The 25879-nt window shown below is 44.8% G+C and overlaps 1 protein-coding gene across 7 annotated transcripts in view; it reads left to right on the forward strand.

Moving 5' to 3' along the window:
• The window catches only part of AK8 (adenylate kinase 8), a 98895-nt gene that overhangs the window by 19683 nt on the left and 53333 nt on the right, over positions 1–25879 (forward strand). For 5 of the 7 annotated variants that reach the window (XR_008328469.1, XM_053373652.1, XM_053373654.1 and 2 more), the window contains 6 exons: positions 599–648; positions 2367–2480; positions 10497–10565; positions 22137–22218; positions 24352–24423; positions 25204–25404. Coding sequence is in view for 6 of the 7 variants with exons in the window: in XM_053373652.1 (XP_053229627.1) it covers positions 599–648; positions 2367–2480; positions 10497–10565; positions 22137–22218; positions 24352–24423; positions 25204–25404 (588 nt within the window). In the remaining variant the exon portion in view is untranslated. Of the gene's footprint in view, positions 1–598; positions 649–2366; positions 2481–9545; positions 9568–10496; positions 10566–22136; positions 22219–24351; positions 24424–25203; positions 25405–25879 lie in introns of those variants that run through there. The other 2 variants (XM_053373651.1, XM_053373655.1) reach the window with 2 other exon arrangements.

Raw genomic sequence — 25879 nt, forward strand, 5'->3', positions numbered from 1 at the left:
TGATGGTAGGAGCTGTTCAATAGTGAAATGGACTACCTGGGAAGGTTGTGGACTCTTGTTCACTGGAGGTTTTTAAACAGAAGTTGGATGACAATGTGTCAGGGATTATTTAGCTGTGATTTTTCCATTACAGGGTTTGGAATAGATGCTCTTGGGGTCCTTTCTAATTTTATGATTCTATGTATATAATCACACTGAGACTCTTTGAGTTTGGGTGGGAGGAAAGCTATGTTCATTGAACAAAATGCATGATTGATTGGAAAGGTCTGAGTTCTATCTAAGGTGGGGAATGCATGATCTTGCATCTTGGATGGTGAGAGAATCAAAAAGGTGTCCTCTCACCAGGGAGGCATGGAGAAGATGGAAAAGGAATTGGGTATCAGTCTAGCACTGGATAAAGTTCAATAGGTCAACATAAAAAGGACAGTCTAGGAAGGGGACTAAGCCTACAGTGCACCCCAGCATTTCCAACATTTAAACATATGCTAATAAAAGGAACTGGAATGGCAATGGATATTGCAGTTATCTTCAGGAAATTACAAGGATCTTTAACAGCTACAATGTTGTGACATTCATGTGTTTTTTATTTCATCTACAGTTCCAAAGATCTGTATACTTGGACCTCCTGCTTCCGGGAAAACGACTATTGTAAGTGGATTTTGTGCATGCATGGAAATGTTCTTAATGGATAGCAGATGTAGGACTCATTGCCTTTATTAAAGTCTATATTAGTACGTAGCATTTTTCTGGACCTGGACAAAAAGCTCCAATATAGGTAAATTGTGGAATTTACTCCCATGAGATGTGGGTGACGACCACCAACTTGGATGGTTTTAAAATTATACAAATGGAGGATAAGCCATGATTGCTAGGTTCTACCCTGCACTATCGGAGGCAGTATGCCTCTGAACAGCAGTTGCTGGGAATCACAAGTGGGTAGAGTTGCTGTGCTCAGGTCCTTCTTGCTGGCTTCCCATTGGGGCAACTGGCCAGCCACTGTGAGAACAGGATGCTGGACTAGATGGGCCACTGGCATGCTCCAACAGGCTTGTCTTATATTATTACGGTGCTTCAGACCACCTGTGATGTTTCCGTGAAAACACAGACATCTTGGCCTATGGCTTGACATTTTTAGTAATCATTGGTATAAATCAGTCTTTCCAAAGTTCCTTGAGTGCCTGTGATAGGGCAGTTGGCCGCAAGAGTCAGGAAACTCCCAGTTCAAACCTTTCGTCTCTTCCAGATTCTCAAAAGTAGCCTTAGACAAGAAGCCACTGTATACTTTCAGATTCTCTTCAGCCCACATCTTTGCAGCTATTCTGTTCTACCTCACAGCAGGGTTGTGCAATGTATGGGAAAGTGTTGGAAAACTTTGAAGCTGTGGTCCTCTACCCATCTGTCTAGGTCAGGGGTCTGCAACCTATAAGACAAAAAGAGCCACTTGGACCCGTTTCCGAAGGAAAAAAAACTGGGAGCCGCAAAACCATTGCGACATTTAAAACAAATATATCTCCGGAGCCGCGATTTGACAGCGGGCAGGAAGGTGATGTCGGGACGGTGCGTGACTAACGCACACACCGCCCCCATGCAACGTCACAGCCAGTACAGCGCCCGCCACAGTGGGGAGTATCGGGGCGCACAATGCGCCTCCTCCCCTCGCTAGTATCCGCCCCGGAGCCGCGGCAAAGGTGTAAAAGAGCCACATGCGGCTCCGGAGCCGCGGGTTGCTGACCCCTGGTCTAGGTATAGGATTGCAAAGTCAAGCCCTTCATAAACATAAAGTAGTATGATTAACACAGGCCTGTCCTTGCACTAAATCATTGCTCTCTCCTACTCTGCCTAAGGCTGAATCCTTTAAACTCTTTACAGATTAATTTTAATTTCAATAAATTTCTTTATTGATTAATTACCCTTCGTCAGAAGGAAACAGGTTAAGTAAGATTCCCTGTGTGTGTATAGGTTTTGCTGCTTATTTTTTTATTCCCTAGCAGTCTTTGAGAAAATCCAGGCATTGGGCTCTTCCAGAGGGAGGGGGCAGAAGGAGCACAGGTTTTAAAGTGACATCGTAAATGAAAACGTTCCAGATCTCCATTGTGCTGAATTTCAAAATGGTCACTATATTCCTTTTAAAAGTGACAGATAACATATTTGCTGTTCCCCCCTCTCCTGTTACAGATGGTGCTTTCTTTTTCTACTTTCCACTTAAGCGTTACGAATTTTGCACACTCCAATGGAAAAACTGTGAAAATGCTGGTGTTATTTGTTTTTAAATTTTCTTCAAATTCACTTTCATTTCCTTTGGGAAGATACAGCTCTCTCTTATTCCTTCTCTCTCCCCCACCCCAAACACCTGCTTTTCCCTCCAGGCAATGTGGCTTTGTAAACAACTGGGAACTGCACGGATTTCTCCGGAGACTCTGTTAACCAGTGCGTGGTCAAACCTCACATACAAAGTACAGGAGTATCAAGACACAGAACAGGTGCGTGGGCAGAGGTAACGATGCTATCTCTGCATGGAAGGGAAATATAAGTTGTGGCATTTGCCGTTTTATTTTTCTGCAGACACAAACGAGCGATCCAATTATCGCACCTTGTTTTGTATCTGTGGTGATTTCAGAACAGACTTGTGAATTTGTGGCAGTGGGCTCCCTCCATTCTAGGGATGAAATAGCAAAGGGAGCTTTGCCATCCTCAGCTGAGAATAAATATTGAACTTTTCTGAATTCACAATCTATCCTATGCCATAGTTGTTACTAAAAACAAGGTATTAAAAACTCCTCCAGGTGGATAGAAATTCATGAGCACAGTGTGTCTGAATGTAATGCAGTCCATAGCTGCGATGTTGGAGAATTCTTTTGGAAATGGGAGCAGAAATCATGACAGTTTGCATGCTTGACCAAGGTCAGGAACAGAAATCACACAAGCAAATATGAGCAGTATTTACTATTGTTGGTTTTTTCAGTCTGTGCCATTTTGTGCACCATTTTTGACATTTCCTTTCCACTGAAATTAATTACAGTACATAATAACATTAGTTTCGGCCCAAAACAGATGAATAACCCGAGTTTTAGTGTAAACAGAGCGGAAACAGCACTGGTTCTGATGAAAGCAGGATGGGACAAAAATTGGTGCCTTCTTACATCCCTAGTCACAACTTTCTCTTTTAAGGATTGGGGAGGTTAGGGTAGGGAGAGTATCCTACTTATCGCCCCACCCACCTATTTGGACCATCCTGCAACCAGGTAGGGACTTTTTTCTTAGGTAAAGGTAAAGGGACCCCTGACCATTAGGTCCAGTTGTGACCAACTCTGGGATTGCGGCGCTCATCTCGCTTTATTGGCTGAGGGAGCCGGCGTACAGCTTCCGGGTCATGTGGCCAGCATGACTAAGCCGCTTCTGGCAAACCAGAGCAGCGCACAGAAACACCCTTTGCCTTCCCGCCGGAGCGGTACCTATTTATCTACTTGCACTTTGACGTGCTTTCAAACTGCTAGGTTGGCAGGAGCTGGGACCGAGCAACGGGAGCTCACCCCGTTGCGGGGATTCAAACCACCGACCTTCTGATCAGCAAGTCCTAGGCTCTGTGGTTTAACCCACAGCGCCACCCGCGTCCCTTTTCTTAGAGGAAGACCCTATTGTCAGTTCCTAGCATATTTAGAAATGAAGTGAACAGAGCAGACCCTGACAAGCACTCCAAAGATCTTCTCCTCTGAAAGATGCCTCACCTGATTTGGTCTCCTGCAGAGTCAGTGCCAAGGAGGGTGGTCCTGGGAAGACACAGTCCAAAATCAGTAGCCTTGAGCCTGTAGAATAGGGCATGGGAAACCCTTTTCAGCCATGGGCAAGGCCACATGATAGGCAGGGCCAGAGGCATAAGTGGGCAGAGCAAGGGATGTAAATTTCACCTTCATACAATAGGCTAGTTTCTACACACACGTTCACGAATGCCCCTCTGCGTTCTCCATCCAGACAAGCAGGCCACATTATCAGAGTTTAAAGATACATTCCAGCCAAGCAGGAACACCCAAGGAGGGTGCAAAGCAAGGCCAGTGAGGGTTGCCGCTTGAGGGGAATTCTGAAGCCTGGAGAGCCTGAGGTGTCTCACTCCTGTTGTAGAGTCCAGGGATCAGACCCTAATTGTTTATATTCTCTCTCTTCTCTCTCTCTCTTCTGACACTCTACATTCTGCAATCATTCCTGGAACTGAAAGTTACAGGCCTTAGATTGAAGGTACACAGATTAAAAGGTACACAGCATGATGACACCCATCTGGGATCTCTGGCCTTGGGGAGGAATGGTGAGCCCATGTTCACTGATTAGGGTCCTACAGATGCTCCAGGAAGAGCAGGACCAGGAATAAAGTCTGACTGTTGCTTGTGCAACTCTTCCTCTTCTGTCTCTCCTAGTCTTTTTCTCCACTTCTCACACTTCAGTTAGACAGCTCTCCTGCTGCACTAGCAGCAGCCTTGCTACAGACCCAGTCTTTTCCCCTTCCTTCCTTTCTCTAATTTAAAAGAGGTGAACTTGGTTTTATATATTCCCTAGCAGTGTACCTAGCATTTTTCCTGGGGATTCTAAGATAGCAAAGAATCAGTACAGTTTTGAATCTGAGGTTAAAATCAGTGCAGTTTTGAAAGATTCAGTCCGCCATCTTGATTCAAAATGGAATCCAGTTGTATTCAGACATAGACAAAAGTCTACTCTTTGATCTCAGGAACCACCATGCATAATTGGTTATGATATCTTCAGAGGTGTCCAAACACATAGCAAATGAGCATCTTTTGAAAATATAGATATACATTTGCAAACATTTATGTACTGTGAATGTCATGGCAGTGAACAGAATAAAACCCTAGGAATAAAACTGCATTCATAAAACAAATGTGGAAATAAATCCTAAACTTTGTTCATTTTGTCAAAGATTATTTTTATTCAGTTGTGCAAGAAAAACCCCCACCATTGATTTGGAGGGAGAAAAATAGAAAGGAACACAGCCTCACGCACAAAAATCCCCTTTGGTTTAATTACTCTCATTATTAGCATACTTCAGGCTAATCAGCAGCACTTTCAAGGGGGCCCTGTAGGGTTTCCTTGATTATTATGGGGTGGGACATGAAAGTCAAGGAGATCTGGCAAGGAATCAGGCTGTATGGGGAGGGGAAGAAAGAGAGGGAAGTGGTGAAATCAGTGCAGTGCTTTACATGCTCTTTCGAGTTGGCAGGGTGCTTGCATAGGAAGATGTTTTTGGTTAAAAAGAAAACAAGTGTATTATCTTTTTTTAAAAATGCAAGGTTAGCCTCAGGAGCCAGAGTAACCATGGTGGATAGGGACCATTGAGGCTGGTGGAGCAGAAGGCAAAGAGGTCCTCAGGAAGTGGAGCTCATCTAGTTCAGCATTGTGTTCCTGTAGTAAACCAGCAATTAGGATTCTAGCAAAAGAGCACTCTCCCCTCCTGTGGTTTTCAGTTCAGAAGCATTGCTGCCTCCAACTGTGGAGGCAGAGTATAGCCATCTTGGTTAGTAGCCGTCAATAGTCCTGTCCTTCATGGATTTTTCTCACCCGATTTTAAAGCCATTTACTTGGTGACCAACACTGCAGCGCTGGCCCAATAGATTTTGGCACCTGAGGCAAACCTCAAAATAGGGCGGGAGGCCCTCCTTGCCAGGGAAGGTGGGGTGAATGAAGATCAACATCAGGACCAATGGGTGGGGGGAGGACAGGAAATTGACATCAGAATCTGCTTCCCCTAGGAATCGTGCTGCCTGAAGCAGTTGCCCCTTCTGACCTCATGGGTGGACCGGTCCTACATCCCTGCCTCTTTTGGGAGTGAGTTCCATAGTTTATGCGCTGCATGAGGAAGTACTGTCTTTTATCTGTCCTGAATCTTCCAACTTTCAGCTTCATTTGATGTCCACGAGTTCTAGTGTTATGAGAGAGGAAGATATTTTCTTCTCTATACACTTTCTCTATGCCATGCATAATTTTATAAACTTATATCATGATGGGTGCTCCAGGTAGGAGAGGACTCTTCTTTTGTCCATCATTGAAGAATCTGCAAATATTTAAGCTGAAAGTTCATTGAGTGATTTTTGCCGGGCCAGCTCCTGCTTATCACCCTGCCACTGTTAGAAGAGGAAGGAGCCAAATAGGTTTAAGTGGCAAGAGGGCTCAAAGATGCTAACCATATGGGAGGGGAGACGGCGGGAGCTGACTGAAGAGGGGCCTTCCATCTTGCAGGGCAAAAAGTCTGGGGCTGGCTCTATAAATGGAAAATGGAGGAAAATTGAGTCTGTGCCAAGCACCTGTATCAGACCCTGTGTTGCTGAGGACAAAGTACTGTGGCTCTGTGGCAGAGCACATTCTTTGCAGTTTTCAGGTTTGATCCCTGGCATTTCTAGGGGGAAGCTCTGTCCAAAACCCTGAAGAGTGGCTGCCAGTCAGTGTAGACAGTACTGAGTTAGGTAGACCACAGTGGTCTGACATTCTATAAGACAACTTCCTTTGTTACTGAGGTGATACATAGCAGGAAAGGGCTGTAGCTCAATGGCAGAGCACCTGCACTGCAGGCAGAAGGTCCCAGGTTTAATCCCTGTTGTCTCCAGGTATAGCTGGGAATGTCTCTTGAATGAAGCCTACTGAGCTGCTGCCAGTCAGTGCTGACAATATTGGGAGAGTTTGACCAGGAGTCTGGTGTGGTATAAGGCCGCTTCCAGTGCTCCTGACTTTGATGGAGGGTTGCAGCTCAGTGGTAGTATGCAGAACTTGAGTCAGAACAAAAAGCACTTAGAAGCCAAAGCTGGATCTGGGCCTTAGCAATTTGAAATAGCGGCTTTGCTCAGCAGCCCCTTTGCATTGTTTCTAAACGCCCCCTTGACTATTCCCACCCCCCAAATTCTGGTCAACAGAGGTGCTCTGCAGATTGCTCAGATTGCAAGGCTGCTAAAGGAACCCGTAGAGGACTCCAGTTTAAATTGGCTCCACAAGCCTTAGCCAGGTGGACCCCCTGGCAGCCCACTAGCCTCTCTTGAAATGACACATCAAAGAGGGAAGTGGGAGTCTAGCTGTTTCTGAGAGCAGCATGAGGCACCTTTGTAAAATGACAGCCTCAAAGCTGCCAGTCCCAGCTCCAGCCGCGAGAGGCTGCATGAGGCTTTGACGCATCTCCCTGCGGGACCCGCAGACTTGCAAGGAACACATTTTATTTCCTTTTGCTCTTCTTTCCCCCTCACCTGTGTGTGCGTGAATGCGCCTGCTTTTGAGTGGGATGGAGCTTAGGAGATGTTTGAGAAAAGACCTAAGTGGGTCATTTTGTTGCTCCCTTGCCTGCCTGTCATCAATTTGCCGTTAGAATAATAGAATAATAGAATTGTAGAGTTGGAAGGAACTCTGAGGGTCATCTAGTTCAACCCCCTGCAATGCAGGAATCTCAGCTAAAGCATCCATGACAGGTGGACATCCAACCTCTGTTTAACAACCTCCAATGAAACAGAGTCCACCACTTTCCAAGGGAGACTGTTCCACTGTTGAACAGCTCTTGCCATCAGAAAGTTCTTCTTGATGTTGCATTGAAATCTCCTTTCTTGTAACTTGAAGCCATTGGTTCAGGTCCTACCCTCCAGAACAGGAGAAAACAAGTTTGCCCCGTAATCCACATGACAGCCTTTTAGGTATTTGAAATAGCTACCATATCTCCGCTCAGTCTCCTCTTTCCAGGCTAAACATACCAAACTTCCTCAACCGTTCCTCATAAGGCTTTGTTTCCAGACTGTTAATCATCTTGGTTGCTCTCCACTGCACACATTCTTCTCAGGCCCTTCTTCGTGTGTCTCTTCAACAAGGTCCAGAAGGTGGCAACATGAGTATGGGCCTTTTCTGCAGTGGAATGCTCTCCTCAGGGAGGCTCAGCTGACGCCTTCATTATACACCTTTAGGTGCCTGCTGGGTGAAAACTTTCCTCTATAACAAGGCCTTTTGACATGGATAGGCAAACTAATGCCCAGGGGCTGGATCCGGCCCAATCGCCTTCTAAATCCAGCCCCTGGACAGTCCGGGAATCAGCTTGTTTTTACATGAGTAGAATGTGTCCTTTTATTTAAAATGCATCTCTGGGTTATTTGTGGGGCCTGCCTGGTGTTTTTACATGAGCAGAAAGTGTGCTTTTATTTAAAATGCATCTCTGGGTTATTTGTGGGGCATAGGAATTCGTTCACCCCCTCAAAAAATATATATAGCCCAGCCCCCCTCAAGGTCTGAGGGACAGTGGACCGGCCCCCTGCTGAAAAAGTTTGCTGACCCCTGCCTTTTGACATGCCCTTTTAAAACATGTTTTGGAAGGGGATATTACTGGGCTGTCTTTGTTTTTGTTCCTATTATGTATTTTCTGTTGAATAAAAAAATAACAATAATTTGTTGATAGCCTCCTTTAATTGTGGCACTTGTTTTATTAAAACCAGTCATGGAGTAGGGGCCTAAGCTGTCAGCTTCCTCCTCTCAACCTCTGTGTTCCCCTTATTGAACTAAGCAGGAAAGAGGATGGGGGCAAAACTAGAATTAGGCCACATTCTCACCATGCATTTAAAGCCATCTTGTGTTGCTTTCTACAACCCCGACCTGGCCACAGTGATCCATGCGACGGTCATCTCCAGGCTTGACTACTGTAATTTGCTCTACGCGGGGCTGCCCTTGAAACTGTCCCAGAAACTCCAGCGGGTACAGAATGCTGCAGCGAGGCTCCTCACGGGGTCTCTGCCATGGGAGCATATTCACCCAGTGCTTTTCAAGCTGCACTGGCTCCCGGTGGAGTACAGGGTCAGATTTAAGGTGCTGCTTTTGACCTTTAAAGCCCTTCACGGCCTAGGACCCTCGTACCAACACCCTAGTGGTCCCAGGCTTCAACCAGAGCCAGGGCCTTTTCAACTCTGGCTCCGGCCTGGTGGAACGCTCTGCCTCATGAGACCAGGGCCCTGCAGGATCTGATTTCTTTCCGCAGGGCCTGTAAGACAGAGTTGTTCCGCCTGGCCTTTGGCTTGGAGCCAATTTGATTCCCTCCCTCCCTCCCTCTCTTTCTTTTTTCTTTTCCTTCTCCTCCTGCAATGAGGCTACATTTTAATATTTTAATGTTCCATTATTTTAATGTTGTATTTTATTTTTGTTTTTAAGTTGTAATCATTATTCTTGTTTTTATTATTGCTTGTAAGCCGCTCTGAGCCCGGCCTTGGCTGGGGAGGGCGGGGTATAAATAAAAATTATTATTATTATTGTTGTTGTTGTTGTTGTTGTTGTTGTTGTTGTTGTTACAATCATAGCTTCCCCTCAAAGAATTCTGGGAGCTGGAGTTTGTTAAGGGTGCAGAGAGATGATGGATGTCACCCTTGTTTTCCCTCTTAAAGCTGCATTTCCCAGTGGCTTGACAAGCAATTCCTCTGCCCAGAGAACTCTAGGAATTATTGGTTGCTCTGGGAGAGGATTAAGGGGTCTTCTCACAATCCTCAGCACCCCAAAGAAGCTCCCAGAATTCTTTGGGGGAAGCGTCAACTGTTTAAAGTATCATAGTGCTTTAAATATATGGTAGGAATGTAGCCTTAGTTGGCTCTGCCTGTCATTGGCGATTTGCCTGGTTTGGCAGGCGTACAAGGAGCATGGCCTTCTGTTCTTGCCTGGTCTTCTGAGCAGGACTCTGATATAACAGACTTCAGCTTCCAGCTCAGATCTCCAGCTCCAGTTCAAAAAACTCACTTCAGGGGGATATCCAGGCCTGGAAAATGCACACTCCATACCTGGGGAAGGGCCATAGAAATGTGCTTTGCATGCAGAAGATCTCAAGTTCAGTCCCTGGGACCTGGAATTGCCAGCATCTCTAGTTAAAAACAAACCAAGCTGTAATGGACATAGGAAGCTGCTTTAGTCCATTGGTCCATCTAGCTCAATACTGTCTACACTGACTGACAGAAACTCTCCAGTGTTTCAGACAGGGAGTCTTTTCCTGGAGATGCCAGGAATTGAACCCGGGACCTTCTGCACCCAAAAAAGCAGATGCTGTGCCATTGAGCCACACCCCTCCCACGAGGCAGTGCTTAAAATTTTGTACCACTTTAGAGTAGGTGTTCCCTATTGCGCTAGAGGCAAGGGAGATTGCCTCTTTTATGATGGGGCTTCCCACCTGCAGTTTTTGAAAATACTTAAATTTAAAATAATGTGTGTGCGTTTTATATAAAAATGTTGCCTAATTAGTCAAGAGTGTTTTTTAAAAAACCAGTTAACCCCACCAACTGTACATTTCAACTCCACTGCTTAGCTGATAATTTGTTTCTTTCACTGGCTGGAGTGGTGGAAGCTTTCTGTTTTTCTTTTGTGTGTCATTTTCTTGCAGAGGGTTTGATCCCTCCAGCTGTTTTCTTTTTTTTAAGGGGGGTATTTAAACACAGAAAGTGCAGTAATTCTCTTTGAACTGCTTTGTGGATATTAAACTCACCGTATTTCTTTCTTAAAATTTTTAGAAAATCCCTGACGCTCTGTGGGCTGAACTGATTGTGGAACGTTTGCAGATTGAGGACTGCATTCACAGCGTAAGTGTGGCTCTTGCTGGATGAGATTGTTCATGGGGTGTGGTGGGATAGGTGACGTGGAAGTTTGTGGATGGGATTGATTCCCCAAGGTTGTTGCAGGGAATTTGGAGTATGATTAACAGCATAAATGGGGAAGCTGAAGGTACACATATGTTAATTGTCTGGCTACCAAGACGACCAAAGGGGGAACAGCCATGTAGTTCTGCTGACTGCCGCAGGCGACTGGCAGAGTCCTGAGTGCGCAAACCTCTTACAAACAGGCAACATTAAGAAGCAAACAAGCACACCAACCAACCATTTCATGGATCTCCCCCCCCCCCAATTGTGCATTCATTAAAGTGTTGTTTATTTATTTATTTTAAATTTCATATCCTGCTCTTTCTCTTTAGCAAACAGATTTATTTATTTATTTATTTCATAAAATTTATTCACTGCTTGATTGTAAAAAACAAAAGAAAACTCAAAAGCAATTTACAAAAAAAAATCACAATAAAAATATCAGTGCAATTAAAAATGTAAACTTGCAAGACTATTTGGTACCTCCATATCTGGTCCTTGATCTGTGGGGTGCCTGGTCCTTCCTTCAAGGACTCAATGTCTGGCATCAGGTCTAGGCTGGGCATGGCACTTCTTGTGATTCCCAGCAACTGATAGTCAGAGGCATACTTCCTCTGACAGTGGAGGGAAAACATAAGAAGAGCCTTCTGGATCAGACCAAAGGCCCACCTAGTTCAGCATCCTGTTCTCACAGGGGCCAACAAGATGTATCATAGTAGCACTCTTCCTGCTTTGGATTCCCAATAACTGGTCTTCAGGGGCATACTGCCTCCAGCGATGGAGGTAGAACATTCCTAGCTGTACCGGCTTCACTGGTCAGATCTGTGTGTTTCTGGACACACACACCTTTTAGAGGCACTTCAGATCCACTGCCGCAGGAGATGGCCACCTTGCTTTGCCTCCTGGTAGGGGCTGCTGTCTCCCTTTGCTCAAGGAGCCCTATTTAAATCAACACCAGTATCTTTGAAGGTATATTTATGTAACATGGTATGAATTAATAAAGATGTTTATAAATACCATAATGCATATTTAACTAAAGGTATGTTAATCAAGGAGATGGGATTTGTGCCAAGAAAAGGAAAATAAATAAGAATTTGGAGGGAGACCAATCAGGATGTTTATAATTAGTTCCTGCCATGACTTTCCCTCTCTCTGTCCCTCTAAGAGGTGATTGTTACAAAGAGAATCTAAAACATGAAGGCATCACCTTGCAAAAGGTAGTAGCCATTTACCAGCATACCTACCAATTTTGGAACAATTAAAATAAGAGGCTGTGCCTCTTTCCCTCAGCCTTACCCCACTCACCTGAGACCTCTTAGACTGTCCTTGAGTCCCAGCAGCCCTCATGAAAGGAAATAGGACGAGGCTACTGACTGGATGGGCAGTTGGTGTATCCTTGTGTCTGTCGCAATTCCCTGGTATTTCAGGAACATCAGCGCTGCTGGCTGAGGCCAGTGGCCCGTCTAGTCCAGCATCCTGTTCTCATAGTGGCCAACAAATGCCTCAATGGGAAGCCTGCAAGCAGGACTTGAGCACAACAGCAGCTGTCTCTACCTGTGATTCCCAGCAACTGGCATTCACAGACATACTCCCACTGACTGTGGAGATTAACCTAGCCATCATGACCAGTAGATATTGATAGCCTTATCTTCCATGAATCTTTCCTCTTTTAAAGCCACACACATTGGTGGTCACCACTGCCTCTTGTAAATGGATGGAAAATGGATGGAAAGAGAGAGTTGAAGGATGAATAAAAATATTGGAAGGATAAGAATATTAGAAGAGCCTAACTAGAATAAAGAATAGAATGATAATGGGTGGCAATTTCTTTGACGATCTGCCCCATAAAAAAGGGAAAATAGGAAGCCATAGGGGCGGGGGGGGGGTTTCTAAAGGGAATGGATGGAAGAAAATATGTAGAACATGTATGTGTTGAAACTTTGAAAAACAATAAAGGGGGGGGGAGAATATTAGAAGAGCCTGCTAGATCAGATGAAAGGCCCATCTAGTCCAGCATCCTGTTCTCATAGTAACCAGCCACAGTGACCAACCTTATCCTTGCACAACAGAACATTCTCTCCCTCCCACACCCCTAAATCTGTCCTGAGGGTTCCCTCAACCCTCCTGAGCAGATTTTGGCATGGCAAAGTGCACGGTGAGGGGGAAGAAAGGGGGAAATCCTGTTGGCTGACCCCTAACCCTTGGGCTAGCTCAGGAATTTTGTTGAATTTTGCCCTGAGTCTCCCTGATCATTATCTGATACTCTAACCACTACACCACACTGACTTTTATTTTTACTTCATTTACAGGTTTTCATTTTGTAATAGGCTGCATCAAAGATATAAGAAAGCTAATTCTTTTTAGCTCATTAACTTTTAAAAGCCTTTTTCTTATCATCTGCTTTCTGTTTTCAAATGGCCAATCATTACATTTTTAGGGTGCCATTTTATACACACACACACTCTCTGTCCCTCCCTTTCTATCAACTACAAGAAAATTGCAACAGTCCTTTTGAATTGTTCGAGGAAAAGGGAGGTGAGAGATTTGAAGGGAAATCTAAATGACTGGAAAGTGGTTGTCAGTTTGCCCGTACAAAATACCGTGCACCTTAATCCATAATTTATCTGCTCATTTTGAATTTGCAAAGTAGAATTAAACTTTTGCATTGCAAATGACTTGCGCTTGAATTATTTGGGTCTGCCTGATTTCTCTTAGAGCTCTTTAAAGCTGAGCTGCTTCAGTAATTTATCTGTTTATTTATCCTTCTCCCCACCCCACCCTTTCACTGATGATGAATAGATAGATATTTATCCCACAGGGCCAAATATCTAGTGTGGTTTTCTTGTATTTGCATAAATGTGTATTAATGCACACAGGAATTAGACCTCTGAGGCTTCATTCAGACATCATGCCAAACCATGGTTCAGGAAGCTTAATGATGGTTTGACATAATGTTAAGATTAATAAAAGGAGGTTTGCTTTGTGATACACTGGCAGAGCAGAATTTAAAAAATGGGTTGGCAAATGTCTGAATTGACAATTGATCCAGATTCCTAGAAGCCACCACACTCAGAGATGGATGAGCCGATCAGATGGCAAACAAAAGGAGATAGACTCCTCTAAACCATGGTTTGCTTGGGAAGCTGTGACTATAGTTTACAACTTTACATTCTAATCCATGGGTACAAAACTGAAAGGACAATAGGCTGCAGTGCTCACTGACGCAAAGCTCTTTCTTGCAGCTCAACACAATTCAGGGCAAAATACTTCTTCAGGAACTATGAACAAAAACAATGGACTTGTTCTACTTATTGTAGTGATGGCCACCAGCTTGAATGGCTTTAAGGGAGGACAAATTAATGGAGGATAAGGCTGTCTCTTACCAGAGGCAGTCTGCCTCTGAATAACAGTTGCTGGGAAGTGGGGAGAGTTGCTGTTGCATTCAGGCAGGCATCCCATAATGGACATTTGGTTGACCAGCGTAAGAACAGAATGCTGGATTCGATAGCCTTTGGCCTGATCTAGCAGGGCTCTTCAAATGTTCCTACAATCAGGGGTATCTTGCTCAGCCATTCCTCAGCCCTGTTCAATATCTAGTGTGGTGCTTGTGACCTCAGCTCATGCTACCACCCCTGTCCTTGGACAACAGCTGTACACAAACACACAGGAATCGTATTGTTGATTAGTGCCTTATAAGTGCAAAACTTTTTTGATAGCACTTTTTAAATGTCCACCTTGAAGGGAAAACACGCTACATCTGGAGCTTGTGCCTTTCTGGAATAGAAAACTTCCCCCCACCCCACCCCAAAATATTTGAATCTTGCAGTGGCCGTCAGCTTGCTTCTTGAGCCAGATTTATGCTGCTGTGGTTCATAACACAAGTCAGTATATTATCCTGGAAAAAAATGTTAATAGATTGCCAGGAGCGGGCCACCAGCCCACTGTACTACCAGCTGTTTGTTTTATTTCTCCTGGTGGTGTCATTCGGCTGGCATTAATTGCCCAGCTTTCATCCTGCCGATGGTAGGAATGCCGGATTTTGTGTGCCGTTGTTTTGACACTCTCAGGTTTATAGATGTCGCTTGTATCCTCGGAGGAACACGGTTTTATTGATCAATGGCTCTTCCGGGACCCCGTAGGGCTTGTTCTGCAAATCCAAATGCAGTTAGGGTGCTGAGGGATCACGCAGGGAGTGGTGGTGGTCTTAGCAAACCGAGAAAACTTATGGCAGGCATTATGTTCTAGAGCAAGCTATGTGTGGGAATGGGAACTGGGGCTGCTGTGCCTTACGAGGTTCGCATAAGGTCCTTGCAGCCCCACTGACTGGCTGTTCCTTGAAGCCACAGCTGTGCTGGTTTAGTGTGGTAGCAGAGTTAATTTATAGGAATTGAAGAAGCCCTGGTGAGGAATCATTTGAAGACCTTCACACAAAACGTTACCGAGTCCACCAGCGTAGTTATGGCCTGCTCAAAACTATGCTGTGAGGAAATAAATAGGTCATGTTCACACTATGCATTTCAAAGAACTCTTATATCAATTTAACAGAAAAAAATATTGGGAACTTTAATTTGTTAAAGGATGCTGAGAATTGTTAGGAGATCCTCTTCACAGAGCTACAATTCCCAGTACCCTTAATTACATTCCAGTTAGAAATCTCTTCCCATGAAGCATCTCCAATTGATTTTACCATACAATAAAAAGTATAAAACAATTACATATATAAAAAGCATGTTTTTCTACCATTCTTATCTTTTCCTTCATTTGAGAAAAAGAAAAGAAATTGTATCCCAAACTTTCCAAAACGATGAACTCAGTCACCCAGAAATTGTGAAATGGAACAAATGCAGTAACTTGGAGGTGAGGTAGCTGCTCCAAAGAAACAAAGCATGGTGTATGCGTGTGTGGTAGAAGCCCACCAACATGCTGCTTTCCCTAAGCTACCCTGCTTAGCTGAAGTGTAGTGGTGGAGACCAATCTGTTGCCAGGTTGAAGTGGAGTCAGCTGACAATTTGGTTTGATTCTGCATGTAGGATGAACGAGTGGCACTATTTTTTCCTTCATCTCCAGCACCAGAATGTCTTGGGTCTGCCCTATACACACACACACACACACGCTGGTTCCCTGCTCCCAACAACATGCAAGTTCATTCTGCCACACACCATTGTTGCAATATTAGTGCATATCTTGCCTGTGGACTTTCTATTGGGGCATCTGGTTGGCCACTGTGAGAACGGGAAGATGGACTAGATGGACCATTGGCCTGATCCAGCAGAGCTGTTCTTATGGTTTTCTCATGCTATCTCCTTTTTTTGCAGAGGGATTGGGATGGGGGGGGGGAATCCAGATTGAGGGTGGGGAAAGTGTGAGGAAGACACTGACTTGGAGGAGAACACCATGTGTACAACGGAAAAATTAATGGAGGCACAGGAAGCTTACCATTCACATTAAACCACTGTATGGATGAGCTCTTAAATGACTGGGGTACGTGCATGGTGCCCTGTTTCAAAGTAGATCAAATGGGAGAGGCAGACAGACATGTGGGACCAAGTGTGAAGGATCTTTTATTCCGTTTATTCAAGCATCTGGGGATTATTTGCCTGCGTGGGGAAGCATTCTCTCCCTCCCAATTGCTTCGCAAAGAAACAAATCCTTAGCTTGTGAAGGTACTAATTAGCCTTTAATGGCAGTCAGGAGGGCAGGAACGACCAGCATTTGCACAAAGCCTGACTTGCCTCGATGGACTCTGTGCTGTTCCTTCATCCTTGGCTCCCAAGCCACAATCCTTCCCCCTCTCCCCCCCCCCCACTGTTGTCTTCTTATCCTCCCCCCCTTTTTTATCGTTGACATCTGTTTGGAGCTTGTCCCTTCTGTGATACCATCCTACTTGCAGCTGTTCCAGACCTCCGGCTCTGAGCCATGTGCAGGGGGGGGGCGCCCTGAGCATACGGCCCTTTTGATGTGTGATAAAACAGAACTGAGCCACTGGGGGCATGGCGAAGGAAATGCAGCGGAATATCAATAAACCCTGTGCCGAGCGGAGCTGCACCTCGGCGGCAGGCTAGACATTTCACTGAAGTGTCAAGCCGACGGATAATGTATTCTAATTAGGGATTGGCTGGGGCCTTGGAACTGGGAAACCTTGGGGGGGGGGGCTGAGGTGGAGAATGACCCATATATCTAACTGTTTTAGAGAGGGCTTATTTATAATGTATTAGCATGGCGCCTTAATTACAAGAACTTGTTTGTTGAGCTACCTTCTTGGATTATTATTATTTAGTTATTTCATTTCATTTGTTGTTGCTTTGCTTAGAGCCTTAAACTGTGAAATCACAAACTTTATAGACTGGGATGTGGGAACCAGCTTCATATGTGATCTCAGGGGTGGTGTGTTTCTACTTGTGGGGTAGCAAATGTGTGTATGTTTGCATGGAACTTAGTGGGCAAAAATCAGTGACCTCAGCCACGGAGAATTTTTGCAATCTCCAACTTTGGTCTCCAATTCTGAATTGAATGGTCTTTCGGTGAGTATTAGCCATGCTGACTTGGGACTGATGGGAGGGAGTTGGAGTTCAACAATAACTAGAGAGCTACAGGTTCCCCATTCCTGTGCTAAGGTGCATTACTTTGCTGATTTCAAAATGTGGTCAGCCAGCCCTGATGGATCTGGGAGCCCTCCTGTTCTGTTAGATGAGGCTGGGGACATTCACCCTAAAATCTTACACTGATGGCATCACAAATAAGAATGTAAGAGCCCTGCTGGATCAGACCAGTCTAGTCCAACATCCTGTCCTCATGGTAGCCAACTGGATGCCCATTATGGGAAGCCCGCAAGCAGGACCTGAGCACAACAGCACTCTTCCTACTTGTGATTCCCATACTGCTTCTGACAATGGAGGTAGAACATAGTCATCATGGCTAGCTATTGATAGCCTTCTCCATGAATTTGTCTACTCATCTTTTAAAGCCATCCAGGTTTTTGTCCATCACTACCTATTGTGGGAGTGAATTAGAATGTAAGAAGAGATTCTTGCATGGCACGGGGTTGGACTAGATGACCCTCAAGGTCCCTTCCAACTCTATGATTCTATGATTCTGCTGGATCAGGCCAATGACACATAGTCGAGAATCTTGTTCTCATAGTGGCTAACCAGATGCCCTAATGTGAAGCCTGCAAGCAATGCCTGAACACAAGAGCCCCCTCCTCTCCTGTGGTTTCCAGCAACTGGTATTCAGAAACATTTACTGCCTCCAACTATGGAGTTAAATTAATAATAAATTAAAAAGTTTAATTATGCACTGTGTGAAGAAGTACTTTCTATTGTCTGTCCTGAATCTTCCACCATTCCACTCCATTGAATATCCACAAGTTCTAGTATTATGACAGAGGAAGAAAAACGCAATTAAAAACCTTAAAGTCAATTAATCACAGTAATAGTTCAGTGTTTATTTACTAAATCATTTCCTCCTTCCTTAAAATTACTTTGATTTATTTCTTAATCTACTACAGATGCTTGTGTGCTTGTGCTTGTACAGTTGAAATCAAACACTACAAAGATAATCTCAAGTGAACTGGAGCTGAACCAATTTGATTGCACAGGCTGAACCTTTTATTATCTTGAACCAGAACCAAACTGGGACACCTTCAGTTGTGGCTGAACCAAAAAATAAAACAAAATTAATGGTTTGATTCCCTGATTAATTCCCCCCCCCCAATGAAGTAGGTTTATAAATTTGTATTCTGTGAGAAAGTGCAGTAAAAGATATGTATTTAAACATGAAATCTTCACACAGATTTTTTAAAAAACACATATCAATGTGGAAGTGGGAGAGAACTTTTACAAATTATCACACAAGGAAATGGATGCAGACTGGAAACATCCATCCATCCCTACTTACAGAGAATGTGCTCCGTCACTGAACTGTGATTCATCTATGCAGTCTTATAAACAGCCATTTTAGATTGCTTGATACTATTTTCCCTCATCTAGCTGGTTCTGCTTGTCATTGGCTTTGGCTTCATCTATCTTTTGCTGTGGCTAAACCTGCTCTTTGACCTCCCTGCCTTCTGCCCTGCCAATTCCAATGGGCAACAGTCACCACCGCCTGTCAGCCATATAGGATATGGACCATTCTTCTCCCCCACCTCTTTCAGATACTAGGACTTCCTTAATGTAAGTGCTGTTTGGTTGCAGACACGATGCTGGGAGGTGCAGTGGTGACAGTGGACAGTTTCCATGATACCCTTGCCTCAAGACTGTTTTCCCATTTCCTGAAGAAATCTGTGGCATAGCATATTAGTAAAAACTAGGCTAATTAGGGAGTTGCCAGCAGACAGTTGTGTTTTCCAGTAATTAGAATGTTTTGGTTTCTTCCTCACGGGAAATGTTTCCCTTGAACAGTTCTGCAGCTTTTGGGGTCCCCTATTGATTACAGATTCAAGTTAAGGCAGGAACTGGTAATTATCAATGGCTTAATGCAATATTAAATATATATTGCATGATACATGTGCACCCACACACAATTTTCTCCCATCTTCCTCTGAAGATTTCCTGGTAGTAATGCAACAGCAGGGTCAAGTCACCAAGCAGAGGGAAAATTTTGGCCAGATTTAGCAGTCTTAAATGCCATCCTCCCCACTGCTCAGTGTTGCTATGGAAGCGAGCTGTGTTTCTGGGAGTTGAATGGGGCTGGCTTGTCAGGCATAAGTGGGTCCTTGGTATATAGCCACTGGTGTGCCCCCCCCAGCAGTCCCACAGATGTTCATCACTACTCCTTTTCTGTAGCATTGCCTTTTAGCAGCAGACACTCATTCAAACACAGTTCGGATTTTCCCCCAAGAGATCTTTTGCAGTCACCATAGGAGGTATTGATGGAGATACTGGTGTCTGTGGGCATCATGCTGCTGACCCCTGAATTATAGGAAATTAAAAATTGAGGCTCATTCTAGTAAGAAGCATATTAGCACCACCAGGTAAGGCTGCATGTGTGTTAGTGACCCAGGTAAGTGGTGGTGCTGTCACCTGTAAGCATGGGGACACTACTTGTGGCACCCACCACTATTGTAGCCACATGTTCTAGTTTACAGAGGGCCATCTATTGCTGTGAAGAGCTGATCCTCTGAAGATGGCCTCTGTTTGAGAGTTATCCAGTCCCCAAGTCTGGTCAAGGAGCCGTAAAAATGGCACATAGGAGCTTATCAGCAGTTGGGCTTACTTGGTTAGTGGGCACACAAGTCAGCTGGTGTGTGCCCCCACTGCAGCTTGAAGTATTGTGTTTCTATTTAAAACATTATTTCTAAAAGTGCATTGATACATATAAATTAAAATGTTATGTCAATTGAACCCCTCTTTTGTCCTTTTCGTGAGGCGTATCCTCTTTTTTTGGAAATGTATGACTGACCACCCTACCAACTATGAGGAGCCCCAGTGGGCTCTGCCAGCACATGGGCCTCACAGCTGCCCAGCTCCAGCTGACACTGGTGCAACTTAGTCAGGCGTCAAGCCACTGAAGGATTTAGTTCAGCTTAGATTTGTGCTTAGCTACAATTTGGAATTATCCTCCCTCAAGCTAGTACAGTCATACCTCGGGTTGAAGTAGCTTCGGGATGAATATTTTTGGGTTGCGCTCTGCGGCGACCCGCAAGTAACGGAGTGCGTTACTTCCCGGTTTTGCCGCTCGTGCATGTGCAGACGCTCAAAATGACGTCACGTGCATGCACGGAAGCAGCGAAACGTGACGTGCACATGCACAGACACACAGTCACGTGTTACATTTACTTCAGGATGCGAACGGGGCTCCCGAAGGGAACCCGTTCGTATCCAGAGGTACCACTGTAAAGGTTCAGTAAGCAAGCATTCAGTAAGCCTGCAAACCTCCAGGACTGATTTGGTTCTCTTTGAGAGACACCATTCTTCTAGTCAGTGAGTTGTTACGATTTATTTTGAAATGCTAACCATTCTCTCCTCTCCACACCCAAATTGTGTCTTCGTCCACATTCAATTAGCAATTCAAGATTGATTTGGTTGGCTTTCAAATAGTGATTCCAGTTGGTTTCTGATTCAGGGAGGTGCAGGGAGAGAGGTTTGGTTCAGTATTTGGCTCAGGTTCAGTTTGGCTTCCAGTCGGGTACAGTGGTACCTCGGGTTACAGATGCTTCAGGTTACAGACTCCGCTAACCCAGAAATAGTACCTCGGGTTAAGAACTTTGCTTCAGGATGAGAACAGAAATTGTGCAGTAGTGCTGCAGCAGCAGCGGGAGGCCCCATTAGCTAAAGTGGTAACTCAGGTTAAGAACAGCTTCAGGTTAAGAATGGACCTTCAGAACGAATTAAGTTCTTAACCTGAGGTACCATTGTATTGCGTAAACCAGCTTTTGCCAAACAGGTGCCCTCCAGATGTTTTGGACTACATCTCCTTTCAGCCTCACTCAGACCAGTACAGATTCATAAGTATTTGTGTTTTTTTCCTGTTTTTTGTTTTGTTTTTTGTTTCGTCTTGTTTTACATAATCATAAAAAAGATCTTCAGTCCAGCACTTAGCTGGTTATAACAAGGACTTTAGGGAGCAAACAGCCCTTTTCATATATAGATCTCTTTAGCTTGCCTGCTTCGTTAGCTCTGGGGGTTTGGAGGCTTCCATTACAGCACATTTTCCTGTATAATTTGGGGGGTGGACATGCACATATCTTTCCCCCTTTGTCCTCTTAAGCTTGGTTTCGCTTTTAAAAAGTTGGCTGCATGAGTTCACATCCTCCTGAATATTTCAAAAATACCTAGACTTCTCCTTCTCTTCCCAATTTTTTTTAATATTTCAATAAAGACTTATGTGCAGATAAAAATGGTTTAAGAGTTGCAAGGGTATCTGTCTCTATCTTTATATCTCTATCTCTATCTGTGTTCCTATAAAACAAGCATTCTTCCCATTGTACTGGGAAAAGTTGCTTAGAGGCTTGAAACTAGGGGTGGATGAGGATGTTATTTTTGTTTCTCTCTGTTTCTCTATTTCAGTCTTTGGTTCTCCACATTGGGCTGTAAACCACTTTGAGGTATCCCCCCTGCTGCCTTTTACGAGGTGCATAAGTTTTATGCAATAAATAAAATAAGTATATTGGTCTGCAATTTTTAAAGAAGGTCTCATGAAAATTCAGCAGCATTTTAATGCAAGTTTCTCCAAACATGCACATTTTTGTATGCATTTTTCCTCAATATACTGCATTTCTGCAAAGCTATTTCTCCAAAGAGAATGCATCTCTGTATGTTATTTTCATGGATATAATGCATTTTTACACACCAGTTTGCTGGAAACATTCACTGCAAAATTATGAGAAGGATGGTTCTGTTTTGGTTGGTGTATAATTTCGGGAGGTGCAGATGAAGTATGAACTGAATCAAGTATCTCCCGCATCCCTATCCAGCAGTCACAAACCAGAGACCTTTCCTTCCATCACTCCCCAGCAGCGCGACCCAATATGTGCTTCATTTCAATGATCAGCTGTTATATGTCTTATTTCACCAGGGCTGGATTATGGAGGCTATTCCCCAAAGTCGAGAACTTGCCCGGGAGCTGCTGGCAATGGGCATCATTCCCAAGCACGTTGGTAAGAACATGTTTAGTTCCATTGTGTTTTTACAAATTCTTTCTGACTTTCTAATTTCTCTCTTCCATTTGAGAAAGAGAAAGAGAATGAGGAGGAGGCAAAGAGAACCTCAGGTCAAACACAACAGACTGCCCTACCCCCTTGCCCCAGGGCTTCTTTACAGGATACATAATTTATTTCTTTAGTGTTTTAAACTTGTAAGCCTCATTGACAGAAATGAGGTAGAGAAAGTAGGATAGTGGTATAGTGAATATCATGGGGCAGAAGAGCACCCATGACTGGTGAAGCTGGGCATTTCCTAATGCCCAATACTATAAAGGGGTCAACATCAGTGCTGAGCTGTACAGGCCTCATTCTGGAGCCATGGTGAAGCTGGGCATTTCCTAATGCCCAATACTATAAAGGGGTCAACATCAGTGCTGAGCTGTACAGGCCTCATTCTGGAGCCATGGTGAAGCTGGGCATTTCCTAATGCCCAATACTATAAAGGGGTCAACATCAGTGCTGAGCTGTACAGGCCTCATTCTGGAGCCAATCCAGGACTCGCAGCTAGAGAATCAACCCAGGAGTCAGAGCCAGTAAAAACTTTCACTGCCCAAATCAGAAGAATCACTCGTGTGGGTGGGAGGAGCCACTGCATTTCCATGTATTCCATTACTGGCAGCACATGGGAGGGGCTGTCAAATTCTGCTTCAACCTAGTCATGCATTGTAGGTCTCTGCTGTGCCTTACCAATTTGAAACCTGTAGACCAATTTTGAGACTCTATGCTGACTTCATAAATATAAAAACTTCCAAACATGGTGATACTTTGAGTTCTGATTCTGATGGAGAACCAGAACAGCTGGAAGGAGAGGTTCCTCTTCTCCTGGCACAGTGCCACTTCTCTGCCCCTGTGCCACTGAAATTAAGACCGGGGAATTTTGGCCAACTTTGACTACTTACCGTATTTTTCGCCCTATAGGACGCACCTTTCCCCCTCCAAAAATGAAGGGGAAATGTGTGTGCGTCCTATGGGGCGAATGCAGGCTTTCGGTGAAGCCTGGAGAGCGAGAGGGGTCGGTGCACACCGACCCCTCTCCCTCTCCAGGCTTCGTGGACCTCTCCGCAAGCAGCGGGAGTGCTGCCGCTGCTTGCGGAGAGTTGCCTGCATGTTGAAGCCTGCGCCCGCTGAGATCAGCGCGTCCAGGCTTCGCGTACCGCTCCGCAAGCAGCGGGAGCGCTCCCGCTCCTTGCAGAGAGTTGCCTGCATGCTGAAGCCTGCGCGCACTGAGCTCAGTGCATCCAGGCTTCGCGGACCTCTCAGCAAGCAGCGGGAGCCAGCGCTGGGCTCCCACGGCTTGCAGAGAGCTGCCTGTTTGGGGGCTGGGGTCAGGGGAAGCTCGGGCGGGCCTCCCCCACCCCAGCCCCACACCTGGGGGGAAAATATTTTTTCCCCTTTATTTCCCCCCCAAAAAACTAGGTGCGCCTTATGGGATGGTGCGTCCTATAGGGCGGAAAATACGGTGCGTGTCTATCATCTGATGTCATATTGACACTAGGTGACTGACAGTTGTGGTGTCCCACTCACATGTCAAAATTGCCCTGCTGGGATGGGGGAAGATAGAGCACAAAACTGGGTTGAACTCCCTGCAAACCAGCTCCAATCCTGTTTTCAGCAGCTGCATCTCCACCCACTTTATATTCCTATTCACATATGGCATCAGGTGTGAGTCAGATGAGTGTGGTTTCAGAAAAACAGCCTGGTGGGCCAGGTTTGACCTGCAGGCTGGAGGTTCCCCAACCTTGCAATAAGGGTTGTGTGAGATAATTCCCTGGAGGAATTTGCCTCATGCAAATTAGTGTGATTGTAAGTCCAGCATAGCCTTTCACAACCTGCCAGCCTTCATGGGACTAATAGCAGCTATGGTCCAAAACATCTAGAGGGCACCAGGTTGGCACCAGATCTAGGAACTTCCCTGATACCTGGAGAAAAAGGAACACACATATATACAGAACTATATGTTTTAAAGTCCTCTCTGCACATCTGGAATGCATACTTTTAATTGTTGTTGTTGTTATTTTAATCAGGCTTCCAGAAAGCCAAATTAACTTCAGTTGTATTTGCAATTCTTTTTCCTTTCTTCCTTCCTAGTGGTGCTTTTCGCTCCAGATATTGTGCTGATTGAGAGGAATCTTGGGAAAAGAGTGGATGTTTCTACTGGAGGTGTGGCGTTGTTTTTGTTTTCTTGCTAACAGAAATGGGAAAGTGGTGGCTGAGAATGGCAGGATAAAGGTGGCGGAGGCCATGGAATCTTTAGCTCAGGGGATACAGTAGATTATCATCATCACCACCATCATCACATATTTATTAATCATCTCCTAAACCACTGTTTCAAGCCAATTTACACAAAAGATAATTAACAGTTAAAAGCACCAAAACAGCAAATACATTTGAAACAAGACTAAAACGCTAGGGAGTGGACACTTCTGATAAAAGATCCTTTTCATCCAGCTAGGAAAGCTCATGGAACAAAAATGTCTTAATTTGTTTCTGGAAAGTGCAGACTGTGGGTGCCTGTTGTATCTCAACACAGTGGCGGAGCTTCATGCTCTGGCACCGGGGGCCGGGCGGAGAGCAGACGGGGGCAGGGCTGGCACGTGTCCTGGGGGGGCATGATGTGTCATCCTGGGGGCATGGCCACGTCCCGGGGGTGAGGCACCCAGCATGGGGGGACAGCCACAATGGCACCCTGCCGGGATCGCGCTGCTAGGGGCGATTTGCTCCCCCCGCACTCCTCTTCCTCCACCAGTGTCTCAACAGAACAGGGGCAGCCACATTTATGAGCCTGTTCCAAGTTACCCATGAGGGGATTAATTACAGTTCCAGGATGCTTCATTAGACAGGGAGAAAGAAGTCATATGCTTTTAATTATGCTTTGAATGTATGGCGTGGATGCAGCCCAGTCTCTGTTCAAGTGAATCTTTTCTGCCAACCCATTTCCAGAGGTGTACCATACAACTTTTGATTGGCCAACTGAGGACTACATACGGCAGCGCCTGAAGGTGCCGCATGGCATATCTGAAGTGGAGACTGCAAGGCGGATATTGAAATACCATCAAGACTACCCTGGGATTCTTCAGTCCTTTGGGAGTTGCATGAAGTTGATCAACGCTGACCAGCCATGCGCAGATGTTTTTGCACAGGGTAGGAAGAGATGGACAGCTGTTTGATTATGTGGTTTTGTCAACAGGGTCTGTTTCAGGTCCATCTTTTTCAGAGGGTGAGCATCATTTCTTTCCCACTTTGAAAATTCCGCTCCCCAGATCTCCTAGGATGAAATAGTCTAAAAGCCCTGTTTTGGAGTGGAACAATTCATGAAACAAACCCTCATCTCAACACAAACATATTTGTGATGTACCCTCATTTCTTTGGTTTGCTATCATGACTTTGTATATAAATGATTCCTTTCATTTGAGCTCTCCGTAGGGAAAATTGAGAAATTGACAGCCACAAAGCACATTTCTTCTTCTTTCTCTTTTGCTTTTTAATTGTCCCCTTTCCCAACAGTCTTTCAGTGGCCTGTTTTTATCACCCTGCTAGTATTTTCATTTGGAAAAACGGCCTTTCCTTCTAATCACGAGCGCCACACTTTGAGGTAAACAAGTTGGAGGTTTATATC

This window comes from Podarcis raffonei, chromosome Z (assembly GCF_027172205.1).
Source record: "Podarcis raffonei isolate rPodRaf1 chromosome Z, rPodRaf1.pri, whole genome shotgun sequence".
Taxonomy (NCBI): domain Eukaryota; kingdom Metazoa; phylum Chordata; class Lepidosauria; order Squamata; family Lacertidae; genus Podarcis; species Podarcis raffonei.